Genomic DNA, 13,936 nt, shown 5'->3' with positions numbered 1-13,936 from the left:
CTTGGCTCTTCTGATCTTGTCTCTACATGTCAAGACAGCATGTCTACACTCTTTCCAGGCCACATATCCTTCTTCCACTGTCTGTTCATTTCCTTCTCAGCTTGGCCAGCGGGTCCTTGCTCAGTCATGCTGGTTTCCAGCCTCTTATCCCTTACACATGGGGATGGAGAACTCTTGTGCTCTCAGAAAGATGTCTTTAAAGAGTTACCGGCTCTGCTCAATTTCTTTGTCCCTAAGGACAGCTTTCCAGGGGATCCCATCCAATAAATCCTTAGACATTTGGAAGTTTTCTCTTCAGAAGTTTAACTTTGACTTTGCTTTATCCCAGGCCCATGTTCCTCAAGATCATGTACTCACCAAGAGCATTGTTGCTGCAGTCCAGACTGCCTCCAATCTTAGCCTCTTTAATGAGTTCATTTGCACTGATGAACAACAGTAACGCTTCTCCTCCGTCTAATGCCTGGACATGAAAGTTCTCTTTAATGCACATCAGGAGTCTTCTGGATTGCTTGTAGCCTGTGTAGCTTGCTGTGTTCTTTCCCAGCAGCTATCTGTGTGGTTGAAATCTCCCATCAGGATAAGAGCCTGAGAGTATGATGCTTCTTGTAGCTGAAGCAAGTTAGCCTTGTCATCAGGCTCCTCTTGATCAAGCAGCCTGTATTAGACTTCAACCACAAGATGTAATGAATGAGTCCCTGCTGCAGGAGACCACAGCAGTCATCTGATCTATCAGCTAGAGCCAGTGACTTAACTGACCTACCAAGTGGCAGGCAGTGGAGGTGCAGTTCCGGGATATTGTGTGGCACTGTTGAATCCTGTATACCTTTCTCACTACTACACCTTCCTGTGTTCCATGTGAGAAGAAACAGTACTGCTAGGGAAAACCTCTGGCATCTGACAGCTCTAAGGAAAGTAAACAAAGACATGGAGTCCAGGTGTTTTTCTCTTGAATCCTGCTCGTAGGGGGAAATGCTGTTAGGAGGAGAGCACAGATAGTGTGTAGAGCAAACAAAGGTGATGACAGAGCCTTTATTTGAGATATATGTGCTACAAGAAAAGATACAAAAGACAGAGGAATTAACTCACCCCTGCCAGCAGCATGAGAAAGGGGAGAGCTGAGGAATGCAGCCTTTTCCCATTCGTACTCTCATGCTACAGGAGAAAGGGGGGAGGGGGAGAGGGGCAGGGGAAACTCACACTGCACACACGCTCCCAGAATCACGTCCCTCCTCCTGCTCCAGACACTCATGTGCTCACATATTGGTTCAGGCTGTAACCTAGGAATTCCACTGCATAGTGAAAGTCAATATTTGGTTGTAAAATTGGTGTTGGTGACATGGTTTTGGTTTTGTGATAATGGGACCCTGTTTGTAGATCAGCATTTGCTTGGGAGAGATGAGTTCCAGTTCATAAAGTGGAGCAAAACTATATTTTAAGTGGGATCAATATATTTAAGTGGGGCATTGGACAGGTAGGGACCACAAAAGCAACAAAATGGGGTTTAAGCAGGATCAGTACCTGCTTTGCACGTAAACAAAGAAGTGACAAGGGCACCATTATGGAGAAATTCCCCAAACCACTTATGGGAATCTGGTATTCTAGGGTGCCCCTCATAAGTGCTTGTTTTACTAATGCAAGTACCATGGTGAATTAATGTTACAAGAGATAGAGATGTGTGAAGTTTTATGGCTGTAATCTCATCAGAGTCATAAAGATGTAGTGGAATGGCTCTCATGACTGGAGTGTTACAATGAAGTGATATAGGCTCTTTAGGAAAATGAGGAGCAGGAATTGTCCCTTCTGTTCCCAAGAGACCAGTTGAAGTGTATAGAGTTCTGCTTGGGGAAGGAGGAGTTGCTGACTGAGACCTTACAAGCAATCCAGTACTTTCCTAGAGAGTATTGCTGGTAAATTCCACCTTGAAATGATAAATGAGCCAAAATGGAGAGGTAATCTGTTGGATCTCATCCCACTAAAAACAAGGATCTTGTAGTGAATATGGAGGTCAAAGACAGTCTTGGATGTTGCAACCATAATAAGATGGTGGAATTCCGGATCCTGAGGTAAAAAGAAAGGTCACAGCCCTGAACTTTGGGAAAGCAGACTTTGGCCTCTTTAAGAATCTGTGTGGAAGACTCTCATGGGTGAAAAACCTGGGAAATGGGAAAAGGGTCCTAAAAGAGCTGGTTAACATTCAAGGCTCACTTCCTCAAAAGTAGCGAATCCCAATGAACAGGAAGTCAGGCAGAAATTCCAGGAGGCCTGTGTGGATGAACAAGGAGATCCAGGCCAAACTCCAACACAACAATGAAACACACAGACAATGGAGGTAATCTGAGAGTCATACAGAGTCACTGTCCAAGAATACAGAGATTAAGTTAGAAAAATTAAAGCCCAAACAAAATTGAATCTGGCCATAGAGGTCAAAAATAACAAGAAAGGCTCCTGTAAGTACACTGACAAGAAACACTAGGAAAAATGTTGACCCACTCCTGAATGACATAGGAAACCTGGTTACATTGGAAAAAGGAAAGTCTGAGGTACTGAATGTCTTCTTTTCCTCAGTCTTTACCAACCAGATCAGCCTTCAAGAATCCCAGAGACCAGAGACCAGAGAGAAAGTCTGGAGCAATAAAAATGCACCCTTGGTGGGAGAGGATCAGGTCATGGAATACTGAAACAAACTGGACATACATTAGGTCTTGATGGCATGCACCCAAGAGTGCTGAGTTAGTATGCTGTGTCACTGTGAGAGCGTTCCCAATAATCTTTGAATGATCCCGACGATCGGGAGAGATGCCTGAGGACTGTTAGAACGCAAACATCATTTTTACCTTCAGGTAGGGCAAGAATGAGGAGCCAGAGATCTACAAGCCAGTCAGTCTTACCTCCTCCCCTGGAAAGATAAAAAACAGGTAAACCCTGACACCATTTCCAGGCATGTGAAGGACAGGAAAATCATCAGAAGTTGTCAGCATGAATTTGCCATGAGAAAGTCACGCTTGACCAACTTGATAAACGTCTACAGTGAAATGGCTAGGCTGATAGACAACAGTGAATATAGTCTTCTGCACTTTGATAAAGCCTTTGACACTGTATCTCATAAGATTCTCAGACACAGACTGTTGGTGTATGGGCTGGATAATCAGTGAGGCAAATTGACAACTGTCTGAATGATCAAACCCAGAGAGTGGTGTTCAGGGATGCAAAGTCTAGTTGGAAGCTAGTAACTAGTAGTGTAGCCGAGGGGTTAACATATTTTTGAGCATTCTGGGGATGACTCTGGCTTCTAATTACTACGTAGGTATTTGAAGACAGCTATTTGATCTTTTCTCAGTGTTCTCACAGCTAGATGAAAATCAGGTTTTTCTCATATGTCATATCTTTTAGCACCTTCATCACGTTTCTGAGCCTCTGTTGAACTGTCTCATTTCAGATTATCTTTTTTTTTGTGCAGGGGAGCATAGAGTTAGACACAGTACTCTGGTTTATTCAGTGGTCTGACCTGAAAACCTTTGATTTGAATCAGAGACAGCTGGAAAACTCAGTTATATTTTCAACATCCAAAGTCTGTACAGTATTAAATTATTATATGCTGATAAGCTTTAGAAAGGAAAAAAGCAGATGATGGTATGAGATAAAATGTTTGTGCTACCTACTTCTTTGAAGCTATGTTTAGGAAAATGCATGAAAATATACATATTTGAGGAAGAGTCATGTCAGTGGCATGGACATACTGCCTGAGCCACAGCATTAAGCTTCACATTATACTCAGAAATGCATCTATTGTAAGAATCTTGCATTGAGAAAAGTTTAAATTCCTTTTCTGTTCTTTTATAGGAGGATGTAATTTGCCTTTCTTTCTTCTTAAATGACTTCTTGAATCTTTTGCTAGCCAGATATTCTGCCTATTTTTTGCCACTCTTGCATTTCTACTGAGGTATTTCTTTGAAGAATTCTTTTTGGCACCTTCTGTAGCTCTCTGTACTTAAGACTGTCTTTTCTGAGCTAGTGGAGACCAATAAAACAAAATCCTTGACCTTTTTGAAGCAATGTCCACAGTGAAAGATTTGAAATGTTTGCCAAAAATGAAAGTGCTCCACCGTGTGTTAAATGGAATATCAGACCCATAACTGAGATGCCATTCAGAATATAAGCATAGAGTAATTCACCTCCAGCTCTCTAAATTTAGATATCCATGCAATCATACATTCAATAAATGTACAAGTTTACATCCGTCTTATTTTCTAGATCAGTTACATTACATCAAGTAATGATGTAAACTGCTCTAGTATTGCAAGAACTGGACATCAATCCTTCAGTGCATTGGGAGTATTTAGAAAAGTTAAGTAAAGCTTTGTAGTATGATTTTTATTTTGTACTTAGAACTTTAGGGACGAAATTCTCTGCTGCTTATTTTGCTGTTCCAGAAGAGATTAATTTTACAAATTTAAATTTCCATAGTGTGGTGGCATGAGTTTCTTCTAAATTTTCCCATTAACATTACTTTACATATTCTACAAGTAGGAATAAGATTGGTACAAGCACTGAGGGTAGAATAAAGGATCATTCTTTTTCTGTCTGTGGAAGCATATGAATGTGTATTACAGGTTCAATAATATCAGCAAATGTTGAATACATGCTGAAAAGTTAACCAAGAAAATATTTGTTCTTGCTGAACTGGGAGCTCCATGGCAAAAGAAATCGGTTATACTCTACCCTCCGAGAATAATTCATACTTTGAAGAAACGAGATATATAATACAATTTCATTGTGTCACAATCTCCTTCCAGGGCATGTGTCTTTGAAGCAGAAGTCATCCTTTCTGATTTTATTGAGCTTACAAGTGGCTAAAGTAACAAAATGAGGGAAAAAGAACAGGATTGAAATTGTATTTTTAGCATCATTTACTAAAAAATTTCTCCAAATTTTTGTTCCAATTTTCCAGATGTTTTAAATTGAAGAAGTACAAATATTGCCTCTTTTATGAACTTATCTTTTTTTTTTTTAATAACTTATATCTCTATGTAGGAAACTATTCTCAAAATATTAACTGTGTTTAAATACTTTGCTTGAATATGAAATAGGTTAAAATATAGATATGTACATGAAAAGATGACATAGTCTTAATATGTGAATATATAATGTTTATCAAAATGCATTGCTTTTTGATTGGATTATTCGTTTCTTCTGATCTCCAGATGATGTAGGTATCTGGCAGTAGATTTGTCCACACTGGAATGTTAATGAGAGTTACAAATAATATTTTTCTTATCAACAGATATTTCCTGGACTGATTCTATCAGACATTAAGCCCGCCAAAAGAATGAAGTTCAAGACAGTCTGCTATCTGCTTGTTCAGCTCATGCACTGTCGTAAGATGTTCAAAGCAGAGATCCCTTTCTCCAATGTCATGACATGCGAAGATGATGATAAGGTAATTCATGTGGACAGATACTTGCTCTGATTATGGGACTGTCTGGTCAGCTCTTTCTGGTGTTCCTGCTGGGCTAGAGCTACCTAACACACAAAACAATGGGAAATACATGCAGCCTTCTCACACTAAAGACAAAACTCGGTTATAACAGATCTCACGTTAGAAGCTTTTATTAAGGCCTTTCTACACAGAAATTATGGATTCTGATGCTATTCATGCAATTACAATTTATGCAAGAGCTGTTCTTCTGCATCATGAGTTCACCACAGTCTGAAGTTGATTACAACAAATGAAAAATAAGAAAAAATGTTGTATGCATTGATGGTTCTCTAAAAACCAAGAAGTCATTGTTTAGCAAAAAAACACCACAAAGTCCCTAACACAAACACCAAACACAACATCCTTGAACAGGTTTTAATGCCATAACTCATCATACTAGCAGCTTTATCTGCTAGTCTGACTTTTCTGTACACGGCTTCACCCAGAAACTTACAGAGTAAAAAACATACGAAGACTTGCTCTATTTTCTTTGCCAGCAGATGACAGTATAACATATCCACTGGTACTCCAAAACAGGAAAAGAGTGTAGTGAAATCAGCAATTAATTTTGAATTAATTTCTCCATTTTTTTTTTCAATCTATTTTTTATTATTATTTGAATAATGTACGTTTATTGAAGATTCAATCTAAGTCTTATTTTCAGAAAGTTTTATAACTTTTCTATTTTCGATTTTATGTACGCACATATTTCTTCTGTGGGAGAAACAGAGAAAATTCTGTTAGCTCCTTTAGAATGCAACTTCAGTGATGAAGTTCAAAAATTCCAAGTCTGAATCAGAAATGGATGACTCTACGTGCTTTGGTATGGCCCTTCAGTTGTAAATTAGTACTGTTTTTCTAGTATTTGAAAATAGCAACATATGCAGACTTTTAAATATGTACAATTCTTTATAACGTTTCTCAAAATATACACAAAAAATGCAACTATGGGATGTGTTAGAACATATACGGTGAAGTTCTGAGATCCTTTCTTTATCTGAACCATATGTTCCAGGATTTTGTACCTGAAACAGCATAATTAACTTAGAACATGATATATGATATATGATTTTAATATAAATACAGTGTTTCAATTTAAGGTTTATTCAGAGATTGAAGTTTTCTAATCACTTTAAACAAGGAATGGCTATAAAAGCTCTGAAGTCAGCACACTACTTCAGTATATATTTATTCAATTGATTAATGAGAAATATAAGTAATGTGCCTTAATCACAGACATCATGTAAGTCTACTTTATAAGATAATAACAGAAGAAAAAAAAAGACACGTAGTGAAAGCAATTATATGAGCAACAGCTAATTTGACTAAGCACAGTAACTTTAATCCTACTACAAATAGAATAATAGGTTACAGAGCTTATTCCATTGTATAACTCCATGCCAGATTTTAATGCAAAGAAGTATTTTTGTTTCTTCTTTTTTTTTTTTTTTTTTTTTTCCCAATTAATTGAAGAAGGCTGTATTGTTCATCCCTGTTAGTATGCTATAGGCTTCATAGGCTTCATAAAATGGCTTGGGAGTTCCAATCCCCCTGCCACAGACAGGACCATCAACCTCCTTATCTAATATGAGACCAGGCTGTGCAGAACTCCGTCTAAGATGGTCTTGAACATCTCCAGGGATGGGGCATTCACAACCTCTCTGGACAGCCTGTTCTAGCACCTCACCACTCTGTGTAAAGTACTTTCCCCAACATCTAATCTAAACCTTACCTCCTTGAGCTTGAAACCATTCTCCCTTGTCCTATTACTGTCTACCCAAGTAAAAAGTTGATTTCCCTCCTGTTTATAATCCCCTTTTAAATACTGGAAGGCTGCAATTAGGTCTCCTTGCAACCTCTCTTCTCCAGGCTGAACAAGTTCAGCTCCCTCAGCCTGTCTTCATAGGAGAGGTGCTCCAGCCTTCCGATCATCTTCATGTCCCTCCTTTGGACCCTCTCTAACAGCTCCACATCTTTACTGTACTGGGGACCCCAGACCAAATGCAGTACTCCAGATGGGGCCTCACAAGAGCAGAGTAGAGGGGGACAATCACCTCCCTGTCCCTGCTGGCCATCCCTCTTCTGATGGAGCCCAGAATACCACTGGCCTTCCAAGCTGCAAGAGCACACTGCTGACTCATGTTCAGTTATTCATCTACCAGGACCCCCAGGTCCTTCTCCACAGGGCTACTGTCAAGGAGTTCTTCCCCCAGTCTGTATGTGTACCTGGAGTTACTCTGACCCAAGTGCAACACCTTGCACTTTGCTATGTTGAAGCTCATGAGATTCATATGGGCCCAACACTCGAGTTTGTTGAGGTCCCACTGGATGTCGTAACTTCCTTCTAATGTGTCAACGGCACCACTCAGCTCGGTGTCACCGGCAAACCTGCTGAGGGTGCACTTGAGCCCATCATCAATGTCATTGATGAAGATGTCGAAGAACACCAGTCCCAAGACAAGTCCCACTTGTCACCGGTCTGTATCTGGACATAGTGCCATTCACTACAACCCTCTGTCTATGGCCTTCCAACCAACTCCTTATCCACCCCTCAAATCTGTATCTCTCCAATTTAGAGATAAGGATGTGGTGGGGGACAATGTCAAAGGCTTTGCACAAGTCCAGGCAGATGACATTGGTCACCTTCAGTTTGTCCATCAATACTGTCACTCCATCACAGAAGGCCAGATTCATCAGGCAAGACCTCCCCTTGGTAAAGCCATGCTGACTGTCTCAGATCACCTGCTTATCCCTCATGTGTTTTAATATGTCTTCTAGGAGGATCTGTTCCATGATCTTCTCAGGCACAGTGGTGAAGCTCATTGACCTGTAGTTCCCCAGGTCCTCCTTCTTCCCTTTCTTGTAAATGGGAGTGACGTTTCCTTTTTTCCAGTCCCTGGGGACTTCATCCAACAGCCATGACTTTTCAAATATGATGGAGGGCAGCTCAGCAACCACATCAGCCAGCTCCTTTAGGACACTGGGATGCATGTCATCTGGCCCCATAAACTTGTATACATTCAGTCTCATGGGGTTGTCTCGGACTTGCTCTGCCCTTACAGCAGAGGGGGATTTACTCCCCCAGTTCCCACCTGGAAGACCGGGGATGCAAGCTTCAGGTAAATGAGAAAAACAGGAATCCTGGCTGCCAGGGAAGACTGAGGCAAAAAACTCATTTAGTACTTCAGTCTTCCCCATATTTGTTGTAGCCAGTTCTCCTTCCTCTTTTACCAAAGGAGGTAAACAAAAAATAATAATAATAATAATAAAAATAGACCTTCAGTTCAGGTTATAAAACATTTTAGGTGCATTTTTCTGCTTCACCTTAAGCAAAACACATGTTAATTAATTGTTCTTTATCATTATGAACAGTAAATTTTTCATGATAAATTAGTTATTTTTCATGATAAAATAAGTTCCTTTCTACATATGAAACCAGCAAAACAGGACTTGAGAAGTTATTCTACTTTTGCTAAGGTTCATTCTTCTTTACAATCACCAAAATAACATATCAGTCAATGGTGAGCCCTCTCCACAGGTCTTAAGCATGCAGGTGTAGTACACATATTTATTATGAACTGTTAATTGCTGTAGTCCGCTGTCATTCAGTAGGCTGATTATTTCCTTGGAGGAGAAAAAGTCTCAAGGCAGCATATAAAGAAATTGGTGATGGTTGAAATCCTGGAACCAGATAGGCATTTTTTTGTTGATAATAATGAGATCAGGATTTAATCTAAGGAGTTCTTAGAAGATGGTAATCGTACTGAAAAAAAGATCCTATATGGTTGCTCTTCTTAATGAATTCTTCATAGTGGCCATGAACTTGAGATAATATGAATACGTTTAATTTCTGTGCTAATAAAAGCGTATGCTTCTGTCTTCCATCCATGCTACAGAGGAGAGCATTAAGGACAGCCTCTGAAAAGCTCAGGAATCGTTCCTCTTTTTCTACCAATGTTGTGTACAACACTCCAGGAACTCGAGTAAACAGATACATCAGTCGTTTGATAGAGGCCCGGCAAACTGAGTCTGAGATGGCTGACCTGAATTTCTTTACCCTGAAATATAAACAAATTGAGCGTGAAAAGAAAGTAAGGAGCTTTAAATACTTTTTTACTGACTTCATTGACCAATGAGCATTGTGTTGTTGTTGCTTTTTTTGTTGTTGTTGTAGACAGTATTTAAATTCTTCTCACTACCTTTAAATAATCTGATGGACTGTCTTTTAGCTAAAAGGGAAAAATTACCTCTACCTTCTATGGAAGCACTTGGAGGAGGCAAAAGAAAGATCAGAATCTTTCTACGTTTCAAGCTCCTCATACTTTCTCATGACAATGTGGCTGCCTACTGATTCACTGGCTCTGGAAAATGTTTGATGATAGGAGGACACTTCTCTCTGCATATGTTGTCTGATGAGGATTAATCCAATCAATCCTATAAAACATAAAGGAATACTTAATTCTCTTGGCACACCACATACTATGCTGAAATCTGTGGACTTACTTCAGACGTATAAGCACATAAATATATATATAGGAAGAGTTATAAAATCATAGAATCTTCATAGAATCACAGAATTGTTTGAATTGGAAGGGGACACTTAAAAGTCATCTAGTTGAAGCTCCCTTGCAATGAACAAGAAAATCTACAGCTAGATCAGGTCCTGACATTGAATGTATCCAGGGATAGAGTGCCCACTGCATCTCTGGGCAACCTGTTTCTGTGCCTAAACATCTGTATTGTAGAAAACATTTTCCTTATATCCAATCTAATCCAATTCTTTTTCTTTTTTTTTTTTTTCCACTTATGGTGGGCAAAGATTAATTGAGATGTTTCAATTCAACTGTACTGTGTTTTTGGAAATATTTAGAACTTTCAAATCTTTCATGTGATTTTTTTTTTTTTTTGCTGTTTTTTTTTCTTTCCTTCTTTTAATATCATAACATGAAGTTTAAATAATCCAAAATTTCCTTGAAAAGTTTTTGTTCTTTAATGCAGTTAATGTGCTTTTCCAGGCCACTCTGTATTTCACACTTGTATTTGTTGAGGGTAGCCAACTTGAAAGTAACAGATATATATATATATTATGAACTATTTACTGTGAACTTTGTTCCCTGAGAAAATCCTACATCTTGCAAGACTCAGTATAATGTCTCTATTCTTGCATTACAGTATTTAAGTATGTGAAAACCCAGCCTCAATTTCCACTGATCTTAACTTCTGTATGTGGATCTCTACTGAGTTGCTTTCATTGATGTTATCATCACATCCCAATTAGGAGTATTAGTGTGTAAATCTAGAATTGTTCTGACAGAAGAAAATTCTAGGTGGTAAAAGAAGATTGAATTTTTGAACTTCTTGGGAAAACAACTTGTTCTGATGTAAGGACTGTGCTTCCACTGAATCAGGGAAAATAATTGTTTAAAAGTGAACCTGAGTCTCTCAGTAGCACCCTTTAGTGCCCTGTCCTGAGCACTTCAGATGACAGTGTTCCTTAAAAGCAGCACCAAGTGTTTCTTGATATTTTGGGGGTGATGAATAAGAGTAGGAGGAAAGGAACACCTCCTTCTTCAGCTTGGCCTGGATTTGACTAATTTGAGGATGAAAGCTAAATAGGTAGGCCAATAGAAACAGCTGAAATAAGCCTGTCAAGCAAAGACTTCTGTAGACTAGCCTAAGGCTATTTTTTTGTGAATTAAGCAATGATAATATTTATGCTTGTGAAGTGGCTTTTAGGTTGTTGCTCTTTCCTACAAAGAGTGGAAAAGTGTGAGTGGCTGGCTGGGTATGTATTAAATGCTCACTGTCTTCATTTTCTTCTTTCTTTAACAGTACCACCAGCTTCAGGATGAATACTTCACCAGTGCTGTAGTTCTCTCACTAATTCTAGCTGCCTTATTTGGCCTTGTCTACCTTCTAATAATACCACAGTAAGTTTCTATCTTTTGCCATTATAATCCAAGGTAAAATATCTTCAAGTAAGCTGCACAGAACTGAAATGCTATCATCCCTGGAAAGGCAATTAGCAACCAGACTGGTAGCTTCTCAAATAAGAGAGTCTCTGATGGTATATCCTCAGACTAACTTAACTCTTCTATTTGTCCAAAGGAACCACAAATTTAGTTTGGTCATCCTTACATGAGTTGCAGTCAGAGCTTGGCTGCACTAAAGCAGACATATTCATGATGTATTTGAGAATGTGCTTGGTGCTCGTTATTGAATGCTATAATGTATTGATTAATTCAAGTATTGTCAGTGCTATGTTAAATGCTTACTAAAGACAAATTAGACTTCTTTCCAAAAATCTTTGAGTTACAGGTGGATGCTATTTCTAATAATTTCAATAACTTGATTTCATTTTTTCAGATGAGAATATCAAAAGTAAATTTCATTCACACTTATAAATTATTAGGGTTTCAATGGAGATGAAATGATCCACAGGATAATACTTCAGAAAATCTCATTTTAATTCAAATCTTTTCTATTCATAAACCTCTAGTTGGAATAATACTCTTATACGGTCCTATTATTTCTAATTGAAAGTTTGAGGGACACATTTTTAATTTTAATGTCACCGGCGTATAATTTTTTTACTTGACATCTGAAAAATTCAAAGTAACTTGCAAAAAATCATCCAGTTTCCAGACAAATTACTTCTGTTGACTAACTGGAGCATAGTTGAGAACTATTTAACCTACTTTTGCACGCCTACAGTAGGTGAAAGAATTTGAATTCCATGGAATTTAAAATAAGGAGAGATAAAGAGTGTTAGTATCACTGGAGCTAGATTGAGTTTGCAAGAATCATATGCCATGATAATTGTTAACCTTTTCAAAAAGTAGCATCACTCCAAAAAAAAGCTGGACATATTTTCAGATTAGGCTATTATGTGACAGATAATAGAAGCTCCAGCAGAACATGAACACTGTATGCCATGAAAATTGATTGGTTCATCATTGGGCAAGCTAGAAAAGCCACATACTGAATGGTAACATCTTCCAATAAACATGTCAGTCTTAATTTTAGGCAATCAAACTGTGACTCTTTCCTTGCTGGGGCACAGATAAAACCACGAGCTAGACTAAAACTCTGAAAATACCAGAAATTTTCCTTCTTCACAAAACTTGGAGCTTGAAATTGCTCCTTAGATTGCCAAAAGTACTTCTAAATATGACAAGCAAATGCAAAAACCAGGACAAGAAGTGTAAAGTGTTACTCTAATGGGAGAGGTGATAATAATTGTTTTCAATATGTATTACAGTCTTCCAAGAGGAATGTTAAAAAATCTAGAGACAAAAAAAATTGTTGTAAGAAAAACGTTTGCTGCATAAATGCAAAAAAAGCAATGGGCTCAGCATTTTCACTATTCCTGTGATCATCTCAGCACAACAGCTTGACAGCTGAACACATATTTACATTCTCATCAGATGTGTCTGATGGAATAAAGGCTATATTCCTGTCTACTAACGCTCTCCAGTTATTAAGGCAAAAATACAACCTAGCCATTAAAAACCCTGATGATCAATCTTTCTGATATCTCAGTGGGTTCATATTCAAAAAACTCTTTTATGCTGGCAGCAGCCCAATATCATTCATAGTCCCACTCAACACTAGTGTGAATGGTTGGATATTGCTGCATTGAAAGACACTTGCAATCATGTTCTCTCCATTGCTTTCTTGCAGTACCACCATCCTAAATACACTCCAGTTCTCTAAAAATATAGGGGAGACTGCTATCTATTAATACTTCTATTCAGAATCCACATTATAATCTCGAGTTACTTCTTGGTTCTAGATACACATACTACATCACAGCATTATCCCTTTTTGTGTACTGATGACTTCTTGCATAAATTCTTGCATGAACTTCAAATCAAAAGTAAATACTGAGGCGTAGCAAAAACCTTCTCATTTTCTTCTACTGTTAGAAACTATATGAGCAATTTTTCAAGACTGATAGCAAGATGCATATTGTTTTCACAGGACTAGAAAAGAAGGTGTGAAGATCATCTTATGTTGTTGTCATGCATGCCTGGTTCCATAGCTGGCAAGGGGCCGGGATGTCCCTAAAAATAATCAAAGCACCAGTAGTAGTGGACTAATTTTTGCCATATCTATAAAGTACTGCTCCAATAACATAGAGTTGTTGAGCAGGGGAAGTACTAGGCTTGTACTCCTAATTAAGAACAAACCTATTTTGCAAGAGCAGAAAAAGGAAGATTAAGAATTACAAGAATTATTACAGCATTTTCACAAAAGATAAGATTTTTCTTACTGTTTGAGGAAAACTCACATGGAAGGAGTTGCTCTGTGTCGGCAGAAGGGAGTGCAGTCCAGTCTGACTTTATTTGACTTGGTAAGTGGCAGAGTTGACTGGGCTCTGATTTCTGAATCTCTGAGAAGGGAAAAGCAGATGGTAATTGATACACAGCTGCCAAGACCAATTAACGGAGAGTTGCG

At 38.4% G+C, this 13,936-nt stretch overlaps 1 protein-coding gene across 3 annotated transcripts in view; it reads left to right on the top strand.

Annotated features, from left to right (window-relative positions):
* The window catches only part of ADCY1 (adenylate cyclase 1), a 146,067-nt gene that overhangs the window by 102,862 nt on the left and 29,269 nt on the right, over window positions 1-13,936 (top strand). For 2 of the 3 annotated variants that reach the window (XM_085220008.1, XM_085220010.1), the window contains exons 8-10: window positions 5,282-5,437; window positions 9,373-9,567; window positions 11,309-11,406. In XM_085220008.1, the coding sequence (XP_085076134.1) occupies window positions 5,282-5,437; window positions 9,373-9,567; window positions 11,309-11,406 (449 nt within the window). The remainder of the gene's footprint in view (window positions 1-5,281; window positions 5,438-9,372; window positions 9,568-11,308; window positions 11,407-13,936) is intronic. The other variant, XM_085220009.1, reaches the window with a different exon arrangement.

This window comes from Meleagris gallopavo, chromosome 3 (genome assembly GCF_905368555.1).
Source record: "Meleagris gallopavo chromosome 3, MGAL_WU_HG_1.1, whole genome shotgun sequence".
In the NCBI taxonomy this organism is placed as follows: Eukaryota; Metazoa; Chordata; class Aves; order Galliformes; family Phasianidae; genus Meleagris; species Meleagris gallopavo.
Note: the sequence above shows the minus strand (reverse complement) of the source record. Positions and strands in the feature narration are given on the sequence as shown.